The sequence below is a fragment of the Parasteatoda tepidariorum genome, chromosome 6 (assembly GCF_043381705.1).
Source record: "Parasteatoda tepidariorum isolate YZ-2023 chromosome 6, CAS_Ptep_4.0, whole genome shotgun sequence".
Lineage (NCBI taxonomy): Eukaryota > Metazoa > Arthropoda > Arachnida > Araneae > Theridiidae > Parasteatoda > Parasteatoda tepidariorum.
The window spans coordinates 19,404,934-19,429,142 of record NC_092209.1 but is presented as its reverse complement, the minus strand read 5'-3'; the positions used below and the strand labels follow the sequence as shown (position 1 = coordinate 19,429,142).

At 29.4% G+C, this 24,209-nt stretch overlaps 2 protein-coding genes across 2 annotated transcripts; one reads left to right on the top strand and one right to left on the bottom strand.

Moving 5' to 3' along the window:
- Nucleotides 1-1,828: 1,828 nt before the first annotated feature.
- Nucleotides 1,829-24,144, bottom strand: LOC107449659 (uncharacterized). Its single transcript, XM_043054764.2, has 7 exons — nucleotides 23,989-24,144; nucleotides 21,695-21,902; nucleotides 10,917-11,173; nucleotides 9,769-9,922; nucleotides 5,201-5,465; nucleotides 3,825-3,956; nucleotides 1,829-2,281 (listed from the first exon to the last, which is right to left on the bottom strand). Exons 1-7 carry the CDS (start codon nucleotides 23,990-23,992, stop codon nucleotides 2,120-2,122), a joined length of 1,182 nt encoding a protein of 393 aa, XP_042910698.1. The 5' UTR covers nucleotides 23,993-24,144; the 3' UTR covers nucleotides 1,829-2,119.
- On the top strand, nucleotides 12,911-17,382 carry LOC107449660 (zinc finger protein 271-like). The gene has a single exon (XM_016065262.4). It carries the CDS (start codon nucleotides 16,315-16,317, stop codon nucleotides 17,299-17,301), a length of 987 nt encoding a protein of 328 aa, XP_015920748.2. The 5' UTR covers nucleotides 12,911-16,314; the 3' UTR covers nucleotides 17,302-17,382.
- Nucleotides 24,145-24,209: the final 65 nt, after the last annotated feature.

Here is a 24,209-nt window from a genome sequence, read left to right as displayed (position 1 = left end):
TTTTTTTTTGGACATGATGGTTAAATCAAGATAAAACCGTCAATTGTCAACAACTTTCCAACCCTGCCTAATTATATTTCTTAAAGTGCTTAAAAATATTTTTTGAGTGCTTGAAAAGTGATTAAAGGGTGCTTATTTTTGTTAATTAATTTGGCTACGCACCCTGATAAATGATTGGTGTCCACAAGAGCGATAATCTTATTCCTAACAAATATATAAAATTGTAGACGAGAGCTACAATCTTAGATGCTGAAAACTGTTTGATTTACACGTTTTTACAATATGAAAATTTTGATTTTCTTGATAGTTTTGAAATGATGAAAACTACTTATCAATCTGGTTGCGCAAAAAGAAAGAAAAAAGCTCTAAGTGATGAAGCCAACAAAAAAGTGAGAAATTCTTAAACAAAATATTTTTCTGTTGATAAACCGAAGCAAAATATTGAGTTGATAAATAAATTCATGAGAACAATTGGTTTAAAAGAAAGAAAATTATCCAACCAGCATTTTTATAGGAAGAAACAGAACAACGAATCTGTTTCTAGAGATTGGCTGATATCACCCAGAAAAAATGCTTTATTATACAAATTGTTAAGTAAATCTGAACAAGCACTATGTAGCAAAGAATTTGACTGGAAAAATGTGTGTCTCAAAGATTAAAAGTGCAGGAGTGTTCAAAAATCCACAGGGATGCTGTTAATGGTTATTCAGGAAGGCTGAGAGTTTCATCTCGCATTGAAAATTTACTGGTACAAGATTATCAGTCAGAATGCAAATACTGCCAAGATGTATTAAGAAGAAACATGTATTAAGAAGAAACAACAAACATTCAATATTAAACACATATGTTTAATATTGAATGAATGATATTCAATGACATCATAATCTAATGTCATGGATCTAATGTCATTGGAATGAATCTGCTTCCCGAGTGATAGACACTGTCTATTCCTATATCCCAAAAGAGGCAGGTCACATCATTTGCGATCTCTATATCAACACTTGTTAATGCACTTTGTTAAAACGTGTTTTTCTAAACCTAGCTATTCTGTCCGATAAGACCGTTGCACAACGCTACTTTTCTGACTGTCGTGTATATTGGTAATTCAAAAAATTTTATGCTGTGCATATTTCAAATAATTGATCCTTCCTTCAATACTTCTGAAACAAATTTATCCGATAAACTGTTTCAACTACGACTCGTGGTATCTTCTTTGACAAAAATCTCATTAGATCATCTCGCATATATTACAAACCTTAGTATTTAATTTTGTTATTTTATGTGCAATCCATTTCATCTTTCTTTTCATTATTACATTTTTTCCCGGTTCATTTTAATTATTGTTAATAAAACATATATATGACATGTTGTCTTAAATACTATATTAAAATATATATTGATTTAATGGATTGAAAAAAAAAAGTATTTCATGAAACTTAATACAGTAGGGAACGGATTATCCGGAACGATCGGGACCATCGTTATTCCGGATAACTGATTTTTCCGGTTTTCTGAATTGCTACAAAAAGCCGTTTTTTTATTGTCAAACTCTTAAAAAGAAGAAAAAACAATGAAGTAATACACTAATGATTATTTCCAAAATGATGGTAAGGTAAACATCTTTAAAAAAAGAAAGAAAAATCCTGAAATCTTCTGAGGAAAAAAAAAGCTTTTTTTTTTAAATGGCAGAAAAGTTTATCGAATTTTGTCCCGGTTTTTTGGTTTTCTGATTTCTGGATAACGGGTTCTGTACTGTACTAATATTATATACATCTAAATAATGATACAAAAAATACTGAAATTTAGCATTTTTAGATTGCAGACAAGACAGGGGTAAAATCACTCTTTAATTATGAAACATATATATATATACACACACAAACAAAATAATGTATAGTGTTTGTTACAAATATATTAAATATTTGAAGTTTGTCTCCTTTTGTTAACTGCTATTATTTTTCACAAAGCCAAACAGGAACCCATATATAAAAAGTTGCATTGATATTTTAACTTCTGGAAAATGTTCAATCAAAGTTAGCCATTTTTTTACTAAGTTTGTACTATCGATTGGACACACACAGATATATTATGTCATTTGCTCCTTGTCATCCTTCCTTATTCAAAGCTCCTTAATGATAGCATCTTTTGCCTGCATTATTATACGCATCATGTGAAAGTCTTTCCTTGCTTCATAATCTGACATCTCATGTTGTACAATTGTACACTCCACCTCTCTGAGATTCTTAAGTAAATCACCTGTTTCTTTTTCTAGGTGAGTAGCCTGAGAAAGTAAGTAAATCATTAAAAGCAATTGTTATAAAAAATTAACAAGCATTGTTAAAATTATGTATTCGAAAGTTGTATCAATCATTTATATGTGATTGATTATGAAGAAAATTTGATTTCTCTAAGTAATTGGGGAGAAAAACTACTATTTAAATTGCTGTTGATCTTTTTAAATATTTTTAAAAGATAATCACTTGTAAAAAAATAATTAATAGCCTTTGGTCACTATTGCAATGCAATTTCCAGTAGAATTGAATTGTATTTTCAATTTGTATGGAAATACCTATTACTATTGAAACCTTTAGTAATAAAAATATTAACAGGTATTGAACTTCTTTGATATAGATTAATGTTAATAATATTCCATTTTTATTATGACCTGCTGATGAAAATTATTAATTTGCACAATTTTACATCATACTGTGACTGCTGGTTTTGAAACTGGAGTTTCTGTAAAACTATTTATTTATTTATATATTTTTTTTTAAGTGAAAGTGGACTGAACCCATTCTCCAAATGCCGCCATCAGACCCACCTCGCTAACCTAGACCCCGGATGTTAAAAGAACGAGACGGTGGCCAAAGCTAGCCTGTCGCCTTGCTAGAGGAGTATACTGGCTAAAGAGAAGCTGCAATGGACTGAAAAAGGTGTCATGCTTTGCTAGTGGTCACATGTGCCATTTAAGTGTTAAAAGGTGGCATGCATTGCCACATGTGCCTTCAAGTGTTAAAAGAATTAATTCAATTCTCACTCATATCTGGAGCTATTATGCACATTATTCATTTTAGTGACAAAGCATCATTCCAATAGAATTTTATGTTAAGGAAAATTATTCATTTTAAACACCCCTTTACCTTCAATTTTCACTACCTGCATTATGCAAATTTTTATGTAAGTTAGCATCACAAAATGCCCTGTAAAACCATGGCAAGTAAAATAATCGTACATAACTGTTCTCACAGTAGATTGTTTTCACCTGTGAGAATTTCATGTATTAAAAAAAGGATTTTAATAAATTTATAATATGTTTTAACTTCATGTTTAAATAAAAGCCATTATAATGTGAATCTGAACTTATAACAACGATTAAAAATTTCTTATTTTACACAAGAGCAAAAATGAAAATCTTCTGCATGGCGAATTGACCAATCGATTTCATTATGAAAAGATTTCAGTAACATAGATAGTTCAAAATTCACTTATCATATTTTCTTTCATATTAAGCTTTAATGAAAAACCTTTAAAAAAATTCTAATAAAAGAGGAATATTCTTATTAAAAGTATTGATATCTTCTCGAGTCCCGATTTAAAGTCCCGGAACTTTGCATTGGTGCGTTCCGGCTTCGCTACACCCTTGCATCTAACACACACCGCAAACTGTTATGTTGTAAAGTGATAAATAGGCTTTGCTTAGTACATAGTTCTTCTTTTATGAGAAAATAATTATTGCTTTTATGAAAAAAAGATAATCTTTCAATTTGTTGAATTAGTTTTAATAAACTTTTTTGCATTAAAAAATTTGCGAGATCAAGTCTTACCAAGCTACTAAGATGATCCATATATTTTGAATGCATTTCATTTTCAAGCAAAACATTTGAAGGCTCTACGGTTTTTTGCTCTAGAGTTTTCAATAATGCAGACTTCTGCTGAAGAGAATTAAGCTGTCGAATCTAAAAATAAATAAATTAAAAACATAAAAAAAGCATCTGGGATTCGACCAAATTTATCCAAAATTACGTATTATAACAGAAATCTATTTAATCATCAGGGTATTCATCAGGATTAGAAAAATGTGATGGTGTTCATAAAGATAAGACAAACCCCAATCGTTTATTACATTTGTGGCCACCAATATTACCAGACCTCTGAACTTTAAAAGGGTTTCTTAAAAAGAATAAAGCAACCTGACACTTGGCAATACATTTGGCTAATTGACGTCAAGGTTATGAGAAACAATACTGCTTAAATGAAAGGAATCACTGACTGCTCTTCCTGAATTAAATACTGAATACTATTACCTTTTTTTTCTAAATCAATGTGAGTTTTTTCTAAATCAATGTTCTAAACCAAAATGAGAACCCTGCAATCATAATCATATTTCTTTCATGCTTACCCTTAATATTGCATTGATGTAAAAAGTGCGTTTCCAAAGAGAATGGTTGCGTATATAAATAATATATAGATATATAATCACAGCAAGACCTATAACCAAATATAATTGAGCATCACTGGCGTCAATAATAGTACAGCGATTTTGTATTACAGAGAACCACCTTTCAAAAGCTCAACTATAAACAAAACAGGTAGTTTTAAATAACTTTAGAAATATTAATTCATTGACGTAACCCTTAAATGAGGTCAAATTAATCATTGAGCTTGTCTTACATAATGAATCAAAAACAATTAACATTTAAGAAGATGAAATTAACTTTTTTTTTACCAAACAGAGTTGTAAGCTAACAAACATCACTGAAATTATCTTTTAAACATATGGATGGGGAAAAAGCAATCCTCTACAGTTTAATTTAACAATGGCTGATGCTAAAACAATTGGAGAAAAAAAACAAATTTTTTTTAGCGTCTTTCCTAAACGATCTAACAAAAATTCGATTGATTTTTAGGACCGAGAGCTAGAATTACCACTAGTCGCTATTCTAATTTCAGGATGATAGAACAAACGGTTCTTGAGTTTTAAGAATGACGCACTGACTAGCATATATTGTAATTAGAAAAGTGGAAGCCAACACTAGAAAAAACATTATATTACTCTAAGTCCATTATCTACATCACTACAAAATATTGCGCTTTTGCAATGGTAGTGCAGAATTAAAACAAACTGAAGCTGGCATAAATGGATTAAATTTTGAACAGTTTTCAATGTACTAATTTAAATAAGGTAGAGAAAATATTTTACTTGCTGTGATGTCACAATTGAAAACAAGGATTTGGAAATGTCTTCATAAATTTTCTGGCTTTCTTTTTCCGTCGCATTCAAATTCATTTTTATGTCTGCGTTTTGTTGCAAGATATTCTCACAAGATTTCAGTACAGAATCACACCAAGTCTTTCCCAGCTGTCCACTCATAAACAGTGCTTGGTAAGGCAATGGCAGTAAATGTAGTTTCAGTTCTTTGTCTTTAATGGTATTTTCGACCATGGTATTCAACTTTTCTTCCAGTCTGCAATGAGGGGAAAAAATGTGCGATTTATATACTGGATATTTTATAATCACTATGTAAGTTTTCTTGTCAACGAGATATCAGAAACCTTCCAAACACAGCAGTGGGCGCTGCAGAGTATTTTTCATCTTAGGTTTAGGGATGAATCGAGAAAATAGATTAAAAAAATTATTGAGAGGAAGTAAGAAAAATATTTAAAAAGCACAAAAGTATTTAAAAAAAACTAGTTTTTTTATTTATTTGTGCTACAGATTATTTTTCATCATAGATTAAGGAATGAGTTGGGAAAATGGCTAAAAAATTACTGAGAGAAAGTAAGAAAAAAATTTAAAAAGCACAAAAATGTAAAAAAAAAAAAAAAAGTTATTTATTTATTAACTTTATGAAAGATAAGGGACAGGTTTTATTTTTTGAAATCTAACTCAAAAAAATATATATATGTATATATTTAAAAAAATTAGTAATTTTTACTCAAAAGATATATTTCTGCTGCATTTTTGCGAATATGAGAATAGAATAATGTGTCATAACACAATAAGAAATAATATGAGAATACCAAAACACAACATTAAAAAAATTTGAATTTTTAAAGATTGTACTGCAAATTAAGTTAATAAATTCTATGACCAGGCTTTTTAATAATAGGGTCAAAAACCTATACCAGTTTAGACTCACAAATTAATAATAAATAAGCAAGGGAAAAATACAATTGAAATCTAACAATTTGTTACAAAAAAAGGGGATGAAAAACACAAAACGAATTCGATTGTCTAATGTAACTTGAAAGGCAAATTCATCTAAATCCGAAGGCTGGAGGGATTCGAATTTTTTATTCTAAAGTGAAGACTAGGAAATTTTCAGCTGTCTTTCAATTTTTGCAGGTTGCATACGAACCATGTGTGAGGAAATATGAGTCAATGAATGCAAATCAGTTTTAAAAAAATTACCAAAGAAAAAGATTTCTTGCGTCATTCAGTTCATTTGCTCAACCTGTAAAAATTCTCATGCATTTGCCCAGCAATTTTGGAAAATTATTTTTAAAAACAGATGCTTCTATAAAGCCTTATGAGAATACATGTCCCTTAGTGTCTGCACTTGATAAGTGTGAATGAGGACATTAAAACCTGTTTTTATTGTCCGTAGGAAAAAAGGTAGCAGCTGTAAAACATATTAGAAAAATCTTCAAGTTTCATAAGACAATCAAACATGTTTTTAGTTTCCTGTCTTCTGCAGAGATTCGTTGGATTTCGAAAATATTCTTTTTTTCTACGCTTAAATCTTAACTTACATTTTCTATAATCTGTACTGTTTTTAGTTCATTTTTGACAATTCTAAAAGTACATATTAAAGGCAGTGATTATGGAACACTGTTGTATATCTTCCTCCAGGGGAGTTTCGGAAACTGGAATTATGCTAAAGTGACTTTTCTCCTATTGTTTATTTTGGATTTCCTTTTTATCAGTGTATCATAATTATTTAAAACGAAATTCGATTTAATAACATTGAATACGAAATAATATTAGGGTTCAGCACAGTATATGGACACTTCTACAATGAATCTGTAAATATCTTTTAAAATGCTCCTGTTCTTGCAAATTTTTAAATATATCCATCCCTGTGCAAATTTTTAGCTGCCAGTTTTCTAAATGTTAAAATGGCATCCCATGAAAAAAAATTCTACTAGAATTTACCAAAGTAAATTCATTACCCCTATTATAAATTTGTAAAAACCGTAAGAACTCTTAGACACTGAGACCTACCCATTCGCTTTTTTATTTCTCCCCTCTTTTTTTGAGTCCGTAATTTTAGTATTATTTTTCTTTATAGTTTATTTTATTTAAAGAAGTCTAGAATAATAAGCTAATTGTTTTCTTTCTTTAAAACAAAAATCGAATGTTTAAAAATACACAAGTTTACCTGTAAAGAAAATTCTATTTGCTTACTTATAAAAAGTATGAAATCTGACAAATAATGCATTTATCTTTTTTTTTATATATATATATCTATACATTTCCAGAATTTTGGGTAGTTTTTAAAATTATTTTAAGGGCATCCAACTGTCCCGCAAAACTGCTACAGTGGTAATTCACTTATCATCAAGACATCTGGTCAGGCATGCCATGAGGCGACTAAAAAATTTAAAAAGTGGTAATTCATAAAAAGCAAATATCTATTAAATGTAATTAAAATTTGTAACTTTTTCTAGCACATTCTTGCAGTTTACTACTGAAGGTCGTTGCAAAGAAATATTTCGGTTTAAATATGAATAATTTACTATGTAAGTGAAAGCAGGGATAACCTTGTTGGTACGACATTGGGCTCGCATTCGTGAGAGTTCGAATCCCGTAGACGAAGAATCCCAGTGTATTAAATAGTGATTGGCGCACCTTAAATATATCAGGCTCACAAAATCCTTTAAGTTCCCATAACAAATCAAAACCTCTGGGGGTACTGAATTGGAGATAGATCGTTCTCTTGTTCAGGTCAAAATTACAATCTGTGCGTGTATGAATGGGTTCTCCCAGTAAAATGGGTTGTGACGTGTGTGTGGCTGAAGTCATATTCTTGGACATTGATGGCACTACTGAAAAACAAGAAACGCACCCTTTGCCTTGAAAATTCGCTTGGTTACTCTTAGCAGGCTTGCAGATATTGGCAAACGGCATTAGTAACAAAAACACAATGTAAGTCATGATGGTAGTTGTGATTCAATAATTAAGAAAAAATTGAATTGAGATTTTACTCTTTATATGTATTTGAGTTATTGAATATTTGTGGTGATCAGGAATGTTTACTCTTTTAAAGCATGAAATACATTTTATGACAACAATTTATAAACCTCTATAATCATTTTGAGGGACCTCTGGGCGCCCTGCATTTTTCGACACTCATCACTAAAAACGTACTTTTCTAAAGATAAATCGAAAATTGCCTTGATAAATCTCTTTAGTTAACACTTTGTAAAGCGCATTAATTCTGAAAAATAAATTAACCAAAAAGTAATATAAATATTCATAAAATGGGATTCTGAGTGAGGTTATGTAGAAACATTCCATAGTTTAGTTAGAATCTTATCATAAAATAATAACAAATTCATAAACATCACAAAAACTTTTCAATATAACTTTAGCTTAAAATAAGAGCTTTTTACTATATAATTTATAGTTTTCTTTTTCTATGTTCACTTTTTACATTCATACATATTTCTAGTTATTATCTTAAATGAATATAAACAAAAATTATACTTTCTAATAAAATCCATAAAGTCTGAACTCAAGAGAGTGACTTTGGCATTAAAGTGATCATTTCTCTGATTAATTTGATAATGTAATTGTCGAAGTTTTGATTCAAGCTCATCAATTTCATTTACGCTTCTTTTAGCCTCTTCCAACCTTTCAACTACAATGTAAAAAAAATAAAATATAAAATGAGTAAGAAATAATATTTCTCAAAAAAAAAGTAAGGGTTGATAATTTTCGGAAAAGTCAAAATATTAGATGTAAAAAAGGAAAAANAATTATGAATATAAGCTTGTAAAGTATCTCTCTGGCTGTCCCTTACAAACAAATAAAATAAACTGTGTTTTTAAGTTCCACCTTTGAAAATTTGATCTCCGGAAACTTCCGGATCACTGTTAATGAAAAATTCGGAAATCCGGATTTTTTCCGGAGCACAATCAGCCCTGCATTAGTAACAACAACACAATGTAAGCCATGATGGTCGTTGCGATTCAATAATTAAGTAAGAAAAAATTTAATTGAGATTTTACCACTTTTAACATTTTTACTCTTTATATGTATTTGAGCTATTGAATAATTGTGGTGATCAGGATTGTTTTCTTTTTCAACACATGAAATACATTTTATGACAAAAATTTATATACCACTATAATTTTGAGGGACCCCTGGATGCCATGCATTTTTGAACAGTCATGGCATACCTCATTACTTAAAACTAAAACGTAAAGATAAATCGGAAATTGCCTTAATAAATCTCTTTAGTTAACACTAACTTTGTAAAGCGCATTAACTCTGGAGAAAAAAAATTAAGCAAAAAGTAATAAAAAATATTCATAAAATGGGATTCTGAGGGAGGTTATGTAGAAACATTCCATAGTTTAGTTAAAATCTTATCATAAAATAATAACAAATTCATAAACATCACAAAAACTTTTCAATATAGCTTTAGCTTAAAATAAGAGCTTTTTACTATATAATTTATAGTTTTCTTTTTCTATGTTCACTTTTTACATTCATACATATTTCTAGTTATTATCTTAAATGAATATAAACAAAAATTATACTTTCTAATAAAATCCATAAAGTCTGAACTCAAGAGAGTGACTTTGGCATTAAAGTGATCATTTCTCTGATTAATTTGATAATGTAATTGTCGAAGTTTTGATTCAAGCTCATCAATTTCATTTACGCTTCTTTTAGCCTCTTCCAACCTTTCAACTACAATGTAAAAAAAATAAAATATAAAATGAGTAAGAAATAATATTTCTCAAAAAAAAAGTAAGGGTTGATAATTTTCGGAAAAGTCAAAATATTAGATGTAAAAAAGGAAAAAAAAAATTTTTGGATGAGTAAACTATCCTTAACTAACCTTTTTTATTAACAATTGTAACTGTTTTTATTAACAATTAAAACATAAATTGAATTACATAGCAAAAAATTCAATATAAATGAGATAAGATAAAATAATATAAGAAAAGGAAAAAATATTCACAAGTTAAAACATAAGTTTAAAATGGTTTGACTAAAATAATTTAGAGCAATAAAGATTAGATAAATAAAAGTTAGAAATTAACGTTAAATAAAATCAGTTATCAAAAAAAAATTTAAATCCATATGTTTGTTATGTGATGGCCTTGACATTTTGGTGATATGGTCATCACTCTATAGTTATCAATTGATTGATCCCTCGTTAGCTACCCAAGTTACCGATAGAATTTTATTGTGTACCGGGCCGTGGTAGCTCAGTGGTTAGAGTATCAGACTCCAGTCTAAAGAGGCCAGGGTTTGATTCTCGATTCCGCTAAGACACACCGAGTACATGTGACACACGTACTTGTAGAATCTACGGAACCGAATATAATTTGATTGGTCGCTGAGCAGTTCAATGAGTACTGGTCAGACCAATATTTTATATTTTCCAAAAGCTGACAGCATTTGAATAAAACTTATAAAGTATGTCCTTCGAAAGAACGCCTATCGCCACAAAGTCTAAGGCCTTCTGCTACTATAGAAACAAAAAATAGCGCATTTGTATTTAACAGAGGGGAGCTTCTCTCTACACTGCTTTTTTTTTCTTCTCTCGACTACCCGAGCCGAAATTTGTATTAAATATTAACCCAACATCCCAATTTAAAATAATTAAACCTCGTGACCATAGTCACCACCACTGATCCAGATAAATGGTATGTGGAGTTTTTTACACAGACTATACCTAGTTCCATCTCCAAAGAAGACAGTGCATTAAGTCTTTTGATTGCTTCAAGATCTTCCTTTTCCTTCTGTTCAGACATAGAATATCCATCCTCAAGGATTTTTAATTCATGATCCAGAAGATGTAGTTCAAGGCAAAATTCTTGATATGCTTTATTTAGCAAACCCATGCTTTCCTTCTTACGCAATTTCAGATTTTTACTTTCATATTCAAATGTTGCCTTCTCGTCAGCCAAGAATTCGCATAACTGAGTTTTCCTACAAAAGAAAACGAATTTGTTCCATTAATTTCATGAGTATTGGTAATGGACAAAGCATGGTGACAGACAGACATGTTGACAGCAATTGTAGGTAGTAATTGTTATATAAACATCATTATTCTAGGCACTAAATTCTTTTTGTCAGTTAACCTTGTAATATATTTGCATAAAATTAAATACTTTTAAATGTTTAAAATTAGAAACTGCAGAGCTGATTACTTAGGGGAAAAAAGAAGAATCAGAATCAATTTATCAGAAATTTTTTTAGATAAATTGAAATAATTAAAAACTATGGGAAAATTTATGTTTTTTTATCATATTACATAATACAAAAGTCCATTTAAACATAAATTTTAACGTTAAAAAATTTGTTCATAGAATTAAATTTTTAAAAAAAAATAATATTCTAGTTATCAAAATAAATACTTTGATTTAAAAAAAGTTTTTAGGGCTTATTTTACTAAGATATGTAATTACTTTTTAAGTTACAAAAAAATTTAAATCGGAATCAAATTTCACAAGCTGTAATATTGAGTTAAAATACCAGGATATTCAAAATCACAAGTAAAAATGCAGCAATAACAGAAATGAAAAAAAAACAGGTTCGAAAAACCGCTTATTGCAATAAATGATATTATTTTATAATTTGTTTTATGTTAAATTTATGTAAAAATTTATGAATGTTATTTGTTAAAATCTGCACAAATAGAGCACGTAAAAAGTAAATATTTTAATGTGTGATTCAAAACTCACGTGCTTTCAAACTATCGTATTAAAAATATCAGAATTTTTTTAATCAAGGGAAAAGCATAGTAATAACTACCAAAAAAAAAAACTATCAAAGTCACTTTATATTTAGGATAAAATCAGCATAAATAAAGCATATCAAAAAGTGATGTACTTAAATGCTGGATTCGAAGTATTGCAACAGCGTTTAAAAATATCGAGACTTGAGTATCAATAATTACCAAAATAAAGATTGAAAAATAATTTGATTTGCGATAAAATCGGCACAAATAAACCATGTAAAAAAAAATGATTATCTAAATGAGTGATTCTTTACGCGCGATTCATAATAATTTCGTGCTAAAATATCAAAATTTTAAAAATCTTACAGAAATGGGCAGCAATGACTGTCAAAAAAAGAATCAAAAGTCATTTAGATTTTCTATAAAGTTTAAACAAATAAATCATTTCATAACTTTCCAAATTCGCTATTTCAGAAACTATGTGAAAACAGGTAGCAAGAACCACCGAAAATAACATCCAAGATTGTGGCAGAATAAAAAATGTAGTTTCTATAATAATAAATTTATCTTAAAAACATAATTAAACTGGTAGACATACTCTTACAAACAGAGTGACAAACAAGTAACGCAAAGAAAGAATGAGTACTTTTTCATCATGATCTACGCAAGAACAGAAAATGAAAGGAAACAGGCAGACCATGACGTTACCGACATAAGTTGAATGCAGATGAAAATCGAACCTATAACCTCCGTGTTATTTAATCAATCAAAATTAGAAGGGAAAAAAAACCTTTTAGCATTTTATTTACTATAAAATCGTCACACACAAAGAGCGTCAAAAGTGATAACTAAAATTTGTGCACCGTAATAATGATGTATTTAAAATATTGGAATTTTCAAATCCGTAGTGTTAACCATCGAAAAATAGTGATAAAAAACTACATTAAAATTGGGTGCGTTAAAAACTTACATTTCAAATATTTTTTTTCTTTTTTTCAAAAAAAAATTTACATTTTTTTTATAAAATTTTGTTTAGATTGCTGCCGCAGGCCACATATATGCACCCCTAATGTATGTGAAGAATATTTTGGTGAGAGCGTTTCTATGCGCACTATGGGTTTAAGTGTTTTTTTCAAAATGAACATTTACCTAAGCAATATTTATGTGTATTTGCTAAAAATTTATCTTACACACAGTATGAACTACAGTATTTCTCAAGTATGAATAAGAGTGTTTATTTAAATTATATTTCCACTTAAAAGACTTTTCACAGACACAACATGAATAAGGTTTTATTTCTACTATGAACAAGACAATGCATATTCAAAGTATATCTGCTTTTAAACGATTTCTCACACATATTGCATGAATAAGGTTTTTCTCCAGTATGAACAAACAGTGTTTCTTTATATTACATCTCGGTGCAAATGATTTATCACATACATCACATGAATAAGGTTTTCCTCCAGTATGAACAAGGTAGTGTCATTTTAAACCTGATTTTTGCAGGAATGTTTTATTACACATATTACATGAAAAAATTTTCTCTTTAGTATGAATGATATAATAAGTTTCTAAAATGTATTTTTTTAGAATATTTTATTACACACACTGCACTTATAAGGTTTCTTTCTCATATGAATAACAGAAAGATGTTTATTTAAAGTGAATTTTAAAGAGAAAGTTTTAACACACTGCCTGCATGAATAAGGTTTTTTTCCACTATGAAATATAGAATGTTTATTTAAATCAGATTTATGTGAAAATGTTTATTACACAGCCTGCATAATTGTCGCTTCTCTCTATGAAAAAAAGAATGTTTATCTTTGTTTAAATGTTTTATCACACATGCTACATGAATGTGTTTTCTCACTACCATGAATAAAATAGGGATAACTTAAATTCGATTTACGTAAGAAGGTTTTATCTCTGCATGAATAAGGTTTTTTATCTTTATGAACAGGAAGTGATATTTTGTAGAAGTCTTTCTTAAGAATCTTTTATCACAAATAGTGTATGCATATGGCGTTTCTCCTTTCTGAAAAACAGAATGCTGATTTAAATATGATTTCAATAAGAAAGTTTTATCACACGCATTACACGAATGAAGTTTTCCACCAGTGTGTTTCATATAATTCTCCATTTAATTAGTTTGCCTTGAAAAGTTTTTATCACACACCGTACGTGAAAAAGATTTTTCTCCACTATGAACAAGCAAGTGTTGCTTCAATCTTCTTTTCTGTTTAAGCGTTTTATCATATATGAATATATCACATAGAAAACATTTTTCTATCTACTCAAGCAAAGATTATGAGCTAAATAATAAATATGAGCTACATAAATTAGAGCTATGTATAAGAAATTAATCATATAGCCTGAATAAGGACATTTTCAAACATGAATAAGGGAGTGTTCATTTAAACCAGTTTTCCGTGAGAATGCTTTATCACACACACTGCATGAATAAGATTTTTCTCCGGTATGAGCAACACAGTGTCGATTTAAATCTGATTTCCGTGAAAATGTTCTATCACAAACACTACATGAATATGGTTTCTCACCAGTATGAACAACGTAATGTCTATTTAAACTTTGCTTAAAAGAGAAAGCTTTATCACACACACTGCATGAATATGGTTTTTCTCTAGTATGAACAAGATAATGTTCTTTTAAATTAGTTTTCCATGTAAAAGTTTTATCACAAAGACTGCATGAATATGGTTTTACTTCCCTATGAACTAGAGAGTGTCTGTTTAAATTATTTCTCCGAGAAAAAGTTTTAACACACAGGTTGCAAGAAAAAGGCTTTTCTCCAATGTGAACAAGAGAGTGCCTGATTAAATTAGCTTTCTGAGAGAATGTTTTATCACATACATTGCATGAATATGGCTTTAGTCCAGTATGCAAAATATCCCGTTTCTTTAAATCACAGTCATCAGTATAAGCTTTTTCACTCATAATGCATGAATACAAGAGAAGATTCAATGCTTAAGGGCAAAACGGCTAATTCAAAACATTGCTAACTCGAAATAATTGTTAGCAACTGCTAACAGTTGATTACCACGCTGCTAATGTTTTAGTAGATTAAAGAAATGATTATTAAAAGTGAAATCATCACTCACACTCGGGTCAAAATCGTAATTTAAATTTAAAAATAAAAACCCATACCCTCCGCAAGAAGATGTGAGAAGAATTCGCATTTTTTCGCAAGCCATCAGAGCGGTTTCGGAAAGACTGCTTCATTCGACAGAAATAGAGAGCATAAAACGTACTAGAACAGCAGAACTGTCGAATCCATCAATAAATAAAAGAAATTTCTTTCGCCTAATTTTATAATTTTTACCTGTATTTATTTTTATTCCTGATTAGTGCACACATATTCCATGTGTATTTTTTTGTCGAAAATTCTGCTATAACTTTACTACGAGGACATATTTCCCGTACTAAATCATTCCCATATCAAAACATTCTCATGTACACATTCGTAATTATCCTTCAACCATTATGTGTGTATGGGCTGTCGTGCCATTGAGGAAGGATTATGTGTGATGAATCTTATATAGATAATTGTTATTTAAAGAAACGTTATTTATCGCATACTGAACAAGAACCTTTTTTATGTAGTGTGTGTGATAAAACATTCTCTTATAAAAGTAATTTAAACAGACACTCTCTTGTTCATAGTGGAGAAAAACCTTATTCATGCAGTGTGTGTGATAAAGCCTTCTACACGAAAAATAGATTAAAAGAACATTGTATTGTTCATACAGGGGAGAAGCCATATTCATGCAGTGTATGTGATAAAACATACCCTACAAAATATAAATTAAACCAACATTGTATTGTTCATACTGGAAAGAAGCCATATTCATGCAGTCATGTGATAAAGCATTCTCACAAAAACGTAATTTAAAACAACATTCTCTTGTACATAGTAAAAAAAAATCTTATTCATGCAGTGTACGTAGTAAAGCATTTAAGCATAAACGAAGTTTATATGACCACTTTCTTGTTCACTGTGAATAAAAATTTCTTCATGCATTGTATGTGATGAAATATTCTCTCTGAAATTATATTTAATTCAACTCTTTCTTGTTCACAGTTAAGAAAAACCTTATCCGTGTGGTGTGTGTGTTAAAACATTATCACTGAAATTATATTTTAGTAGTAATCATATTTTGTTTATCTATTGTGATAAATTAAAAAAACTTATTCATGCAGTGTATGTGATAAAATATTTTCACATAAATCTTATTTAAATTCGCACTCGCTTGTTCAAAGTGAAAGAAAACATTATTCATGCAGTGTGTGTGCTAAAATTTTCTCTTTAAAAAATATTTTAAAAGGGCATTTTGTTGTTCATATTGGAGTAAACCCATATTCGAGCAATATGTGTGATAAAGCATTTAAACAGAAGCATAATGTAATTGAACACTCTCTTCTTCATTGTGAAGAAAAACCTTATTCATGTTGTATATGTGAAAAAACATTCAAACAGAAACAAGAATTAACTGAACACTTTCTTGTTCATAGTAGGGGAAAACGTTTTTCATGCAGTTTATGCAATAAAACATTCTCACGAAAATCTGTTTTGAATATACACTCTCTTATCCATAGTGAAGCTAAACCTTATTCATGCAATGTATGTGATAAAACATTTAGACACAAACAAAGTTTAAAGAATCATTCCCTTGTTCATAATAAGGAAACACCTTATTTATGTAGCATATGTGGTAAGATATTCTCACATAAATTTTCTTTGAACAGACACTCTCTTGTGCATAGTGAAGAAAAACCTTATCCGTGCAGTGTATGTGATAAATCATTCTCGCGGGAATCTGATTTAGTTCAACACTTTTTTGTCCACAGTGAAGACAAACCTTATTCGTGCAATGTATGTGACAAGACATTCTCACGGAAAGCATATTTAAATACACACTCTCTTGTCCATAATGAAGAAAAGCCTTACTCATGCAGTATGTGTAATAGAACATTCTCCATGAAGTATACTCTAAAAGCACATTATGTTGTTCATACTGGTGAGAAGCCATATTCATGCAGTCTCTGTGATAAAACATTCTCACGAAAACGTGGTTTAACTGAACATTCTCTTGTTCATAGTGAAGAAAAACCTTATTTGTGTGGTATGTGTGATAAAAGATTCTCACGGAAATCTGACTTAAATAGACATAACCTTGTTCACAGTGGTGAGAAATCTAATTCATGTACTGTGTGTGAAAAAACATTTGCCAGAAAATCTGATTTAAATAGACATTACCTTGTCCATACCGGAGAGAAACCTTATTCATGCAGTATGTGTGATAAAGCATTTTCACAGAAAACTTTACTAAATGAACACTCCCGTGTTCATACTTGAGAACAGATTACTGTTCATCATAAAATGTACAAAATCATCTGCCTTCAGATTTCATTTAATATAAAAACTATTATGTTCATACTTCTGCATGATGTTATTTATTCAGTAAGTCATACACAAATTCCCAGGCAATAGCTAGTTCATGCAATACCATTTTCATTCTATGAAGCTGCCTTACTCGTGCAATCTATATAACAAAACATTCACATTAAAAGGTTGTGATTTATTTTTTTGTTAATTATGTGTAGAAGTTTTTTATGCATTATGTGTGAAAAATTTTTACAGATTATTGTAATTAAAAAAAATAACTTAATATTTTTGATAGTGGTTATTAATTTGTTTCATGCAATCTTCATAATAAAACATTCTCACAAAAGTCTAATTTAATTAAATATTTCCTTTGTCATAGTAACTAACTATTAGACCGTAATAATGAAAAAGAAGCCGATAAGTTTTGGTAAAATATGATTTGGATGTGTGATTTATTATAGCTACCATTGTGTATTTATTTTAAACAAAATCTGCTTGGAACTTAGTGTGAGAAAATTGAATACTTTATATTTTAAGATTGAAAACAATAAATCTAAAAAAATTTGTTTTTCAGAAGTAGATAAGAAAGTATATCCAGTGTGATCTGTGTTGGATTTAATATGCAATGAAAATTAAATATAGCAGGTGCTTCTATGCTTGCTAGTGAATTCTAATTGAAAACTTTTTAATTATCTGATTTACTCCAATATCCATTATAAAGATAAACCTTGAGATTGATGGCCTTTAAACTAAAATCCTTGAATTTTCCTCATTTATCCAAATTTTCCAGACTTTATTTGCAGCATACAGAGCGAGCTTATGTAATACAGTTTTTTAAGGTTTTTAGTTCTTTAAACACGTAGTAAGGATTATCAATGTAATTTTTTCGTGCGCTTTAAACGCTTTGAATTTTTCATTATTTTATTTTATAACTGTCGTTGAACAGCCGATCTAATTTTTAGTTCACGACTACTGATATTTGACTCCATATCCTTGTAATTTTGAACCTAATCCAGTAGACAACGGAACTCCTGGATTAAGTATTGAGAGAAATTTGCCTTCATGAAGGTCTTTTTGGTGGAATTAACCAGCATTTTGCCTTATACGGATAGGAAACCATGAAAAATTCTTACTCCGTAGCCTTGTAAATATGAATGCAATCCAGAAGAAAAGGGAACTATTCAATGATATATTGGGGTAAATATTGAAAATAATAAGAACGAACCTATTGGAACTTGTTTATGGAGGTCTCATGTGGCCTCGCATGAAAATGCCCCGAAATAACAATGGCTTCGAGCGAGAAGTGGTAAAAAACTCATATTTAGACAAATGAGATATTATTTTTGCACTAAATGGAATTAGATCAAGCTTGCTATGATAAAACACACAGTCTCAAAGTTTTAAGTGTTTTATGCGCAAAAATTACAATATTTGTCTTATACTTTTTTATGCATCTGACATTGCTATCTGTAGATAAGTGGAGAATTATTTATTTTTATGCTGAATCAAACTAAACCCAACATAAGCTAGTCGGACTTATAGAGCAGAAATTAAAGGTTTTTTTTATTTATGCAGAAAGTACTAATTTTTGAGACAAGTAAGTCAGATTAATTTTACTATTAAATTGTATGAGCAAAACCCTCATAACTTCTGAACTATTTTTCCTATCGACTCTGGTTTATTATTATTTAATTCAGCTTAAAAAATAGTAAAAAAAGTTTCCTTACTTGTCTACTTATCAACTAGATAACAATTGAAAATGCATAAGTAAGTAAAATTTATCTGTTTAAATACGCACCACTCTATGTAGGCAAAGTTACTTATCTTTTCACATTGTTAAATACCCATGCAACAAAGGAATTATTTATGATAATGCCTAGGAAGAACGGATTAAATGATCATATTCACTAAGGTGAAAACTGTGTTGCCTCAACTTGCTAAAGGATTTCAATCCTCCTCTACTCTATTCAAGTAAGAACAAATGATGAAAATCTTCATAACTGATTAATTTTGTTCCTTATGCCTCAGGGTCAATTGCTACAGCTGGAGAAAAATTCTTCTTGTCTATAGGGGGTAAAAAGATAGCTTGGTTTTGAAAAAATAGAATATAGATTCTATATAAAAACTGTCAATAATGTGTGCTGGTTTTGGATGCAGTCATGAGTGCCTCATTTCATCTTGATGTTGAAAATCCCCCTTGGGGGAAGAAAAAAAATCGAAATTCTGTCCTACAATTTCTATTTTCAATTTAAAAAAATAATAATAATTCTCTTAAAAATTATTTTAACAGAAATTATTTCTGCTGAAAGATTTCCTAAATTTTTTTATTTTTCATAAATAATTAAGTAAAAAAAAATTTCAGGAAAATAGAAATTTTCTGGAAGTGATACGATAATTACTGAAAAAATATCACGACGTGACTAATGAATAAGCGGGGGGGGGGGCATCTAACGAAAATACTGTAGTAATCGGACAAAAGGGCAAACTTGCCAACTTCCCCGCATTTTTTAGAGACTCCCGATTACTGACTGCATCCTCTACTGTTCCAAAATCGGGCTGAAAATCTAAAATTTTAGTTAATCTGGGGGACAAACTTAAAATTATCAATTTTTCAAGAAAGTTTCGTCTTCCTTTATCATTAATTTATATGTTGACTTTCGACGATTTCATGTCAAATCCCGACAGGTGTGTTACTAAAAAGCCGACATCATTAGTGCACAGTTCCTATTTAGAGATCCGTACCACAATCCTTGCACTTGGAGTTCGCCCTATTAATAAGTTTCTCCTGTAACGTTCGGAATTTCATCGACAGAACTTCTTGACTTGAAAATTTTCGTCTCTCTTTTACACATTTCATTTAATAAGATTTAAGCGCGATTCTAAAAACGCAAAATTTCTTAATTTACAAGTAATAAAGACTACTTGTTTATATTATTGGTTTATGGTTTTCAGTACTCTTGAGTTACTTCATCAAGAGATTTCTTAATCGCTATATATTTTAAATTGGGCGAATTTAGGGCTCTTCACTTAGAATGTCTAAGGCTGTCCTTACTAATGTCCTACGTGACTAAAATTTTAATCGAAATTTGTTGTTCCGGAAAGGGTTAACTGAAAATCGTTCATTTGAGATATGAATTTTGCACCCACTTCCACAATTTTTTTTTGTTAAGTAATCGCTTTTCTGTTAACAACAAAGAGCTTAAGTAAGTCGCATGTCTAAGGTCGCCCTTGCTAATGTCTTACCTGACAAAAATTTAATCAAAATTTAATGATCCTGGAAGGGTTAACAGAGAATCTCACATTAAAACATGAATTTTGCTCCCACTTCCCTTTTTTTTTTCTTTTTTTTTTTCGTCAACTGGAGTTAATCTCAAGTTGCGTCAAAGCGAGCATATTTTTATATCTTTATTTTTTTTTCATGTTATTTATCCACTTGAGAAGAATATGGTTTACGAAACAAAGTGTTTCAAGATCGATAATGATAAAATGGCTCAAGAAACTAAAATTTTAATTAATAGTATTTCATTTTAAAGAATAAGGTTTGTAAAACACACAAGTCCAAAATCATTAAAGATAAAATGAGGAATGAAGATTAAAATAAATAAATAAAATCTCGAGAAACTAGCGATTATAATTGAATAGTTATTTTAATAAATTAAGAAAAATATGGTTTGCAAAACACATATGTCCAAGATTTTTGAAGATGAAATTATACGAAATACTATAAAAATTAAGCATCGTAGGACTGCAGTTCCGTAGAAAAAAATTTCTAAGTTAAAGGGTTCTTCGGCGCAAAAAGTTTGCAAACCGCTGTTCTAGCTAATTTAATAGAGGTCTAAATTTTTAGTGGTGATAAAACGAGTAAATTCTGCGAGTAGCGGTCAAGAAAAGATTGAAATATCCATTGTCATGTGTCAGGTTGTTGCAGTATAAATTTGAGCCCTCTAACTAGTCGGAAAGTGGAACTGCAAGGTATTCCGTACGTCCACCACGAATTTTAGTTGCGCTCAATGCGATAATAATAATAATAAAAAATTATCAAATCAATGTACAAAGGATAGACACCAAAACGAGTATAGGTTTTAATAAAGTTTTATAATTTTAAGCGTTATTTTTAAAGAAATTTTAATAAATGTGACAACATAATGTTTTTGACACATTATCTGGCATTGGTATGATTTATTTAAATAAGTTTTTAACCATGTTTTTTTTAAAAAAAATCAATCTTTATTGCGACTTCTGAATCAAACTGATAGAAAGAAGTTTCGTCGTTACATAAAAATCAATATTGCTTCAAAGAATGCAAACTGTGATTTAAAGAAAAAGTATGGATTGTGCATTAAGAAAACAAAGTGCTATTTACCGAACCAATCTTTCCTCCAGTTCATTTATTTTTATTGTAAACAGTTCCTTTTCAAGTTCTGATAATTCTTTAAGGCTGCTCTCTGTTTCAGGTTTAGATCTGAGACTTTGATCTTGGTCTTTTGATCTCATAAATTTCGTCTTTGAACTAGAGCTTTTACTTCCTATTTGCTTCAGCTTTACCATAGTTTTCTTATGAGGTTTTTCAGCTGAAAGAATTTTTATAGTTTAAATAGTAAGGAAGCAAAAAACTCGGTGCTTTACATTACAACTAATGCAAAACATTGCTGTCGCAGTTTTGTTTTGTACGAGTGGAAGAGCTGCAAAATATTGTTGCAAATTTGTAAATATTTGAATAGTTTCGTGAATGTTCTTTTGTTATGAGGATAATTTATCTCAGATGGTCCGGAAATAAGCAGTTTATTAAGAAAATTTGCAAGAAACTCGCTGAATAACGAATTTTATAATTCGCTAAGTTAACGAATTTTTTAATTGTGTGCAAAATTTTTTCAATATGCTTAAAAAGCTCTCGAAATATAGCGAGATACGCAAAAAATAAAATTAACAATTAAGAGTCCTAACTTTGAACAGCTTTCCTAACCTAACTATTGTTACCCTATTTCCCAGATTATTTTTTGAGGGTCAGAAATCCGCATCCATCGATAAAAAGGTATGTTTATTCAGAGAAAATACGTTTTTGTGCCTGATTTCGTAACTTAAAATATCAAAATATCACTCAATCTTAAAAGTTCGAGGGGATTGCCTTAAATATATTTAAGGCGATCCCCTCGAACTTTAAAGATTGAGTCCTAAAACGTGAAGATCAGTTCATTAGATCAAAATTTAATCAGGATGGTTCATTTTTTTTATGTGCACTGTTCTTTGACCTGAAATACTTCGGAATTAGTATTTCTTTTTTTTTTTTAATTGAAAGAAGTTAATTAGCTACCTTAGTCGAAGTTACATTTAGTTTTTACTTCGTTGAATAATCAGAGCCCTAGTCTAAAATTTTATTTATTTTATTTTTTTGAGCACAGTACATAGATATTCAAAGAATACGAATTATTAAAAGGAATCTGACATGTGCGGCGTTGGCACCGGAGATGCTGGGTTTATGCCTCCCCAATAAATAGTTAGAAATTTAAAAAATTTTCTCATAATGTTACAAAAAAATATCAAATTTTGTATCAATTGAAGCCAATTCATTGATTATTTGAATTTTTTTTTTGTTCTCTTAAGTTGAATGGGCATTAAGCTGTAGTAATAAAACTTAATTATTCATATTATTTCACGCATATTATTTTCAAATCATTCTTTTATTATGAAAATCAAAAATAGCATTTAATTTGAAATTAAAATTTTTTTCAATTTTTAAAAAAAAATCTTTCTAATTTTTTAAAGTTTTAGAAAAAGAAATAAATGAGCTCTAAAAGATAATACTATTTCTTGTCTGCTGTTATATTTGCCTGATTTTCATGCGGGAGAAGAATTGGGTATTTTCTCGTCTTTACATAATTGCAAACGGGAAAAGTGCGAAAGGAAAGGAAATCTTTCCCTCTTTTTAAATTTTATTTTAAAACTTTCTTTAAAAATTTATTTTTAAAAGTTTGTTCGTCAAGTTCGATTGTAAATAAGTTCTCCCACGATAAACTTTTTCAGAAATCAATATTTTATTTTCTTCATGCTTTTAAAGAAATTAGTACGCACGATGTTCGAATCCTTAAACTTTAATTGCGCTTTCCAGGCAAATATAGTTTTCTTACTTGTCCAGTGTTGGAAATTAGTCATTCAAAAAATATTCATCAGAGTGGTAGAAAATTTTTCATTAGAGAAATGCTAAATATTCCAAAATCTTTTGCTTGCTTTCTTTAAAAAATAGCAATTCTACAAATAACTTGTAGAAATGTAAAATACACTTCTATTTTTATGGTTTAAAATTTCAACATTAAAACCACTTTAAAGAAAAGTTTTTCCGATTTAGTTTAAAGTCTTACATACTTTAGTGCTAAGTAAAAAACCTTTATAATGAAGCATAGACATACGTACATGTTTTTTTTTTAATTCTATTTGAATATGAAAAATTTAAAATCAATAAAAAATGTTAAAAAGTAATAAAAAAAAAAGCTGTGAAATTAAGTACAAGATGAGAGGGAAAAAAAAATTGTAAGAGGATGTCATTTCCTCTTCCAGAAGTTTGAAATAAAAATATGCATACAGATTTTTTCAAAAAAAAAGTTTTTATTATTATTTTTATAAGAAATTTTAGGATAACTGAGAAGAAATTAATTCTAATACCCATGGACGTTTCTTCTTATTTCCTAATATTTAGCTAAAGCTCTTACAAATTGATCACTAAAAAATACTACAAATTTACTATGTGAGAAAATTTATTATTTTATAAATATAGCGATAACAACCAGTCACTCTAAGTAGTATTTAATTTGGTAACCAATGTAAACAAAAAAAAAAGATGTTGTTGCTATGCAAACTGTGGTTACAGTTAAAGAAATTAAATA

Excerpts from the sequence above, each read along its gene's own strand:
- LOC107449660 (XM_016065262.4), top strand. The coding sequence starts at position 16,315 with ATGTGTGATAAAGCATTTAAACAGAAGCATAATGTAATTGAACACTCT.
- LOC107449659 (XM_043054764.2), bottom strand. Across the intron at positions 9,923-10,916 it reads TTCTTTGGAGATGGAACTAG|TTGAAAGGTTGGAAGAGGCT; the intron begins GTATAGTCTGTG and ends TTTACATTGTAG. Across the intron at positions 2,282-3,824 it reads TGGATCATCTTAGTAGCTTG|GCTACTCACCTAGAAAAAGA; the intron begins GTAAGACTTGAT and ends TTACTTTCTCAG.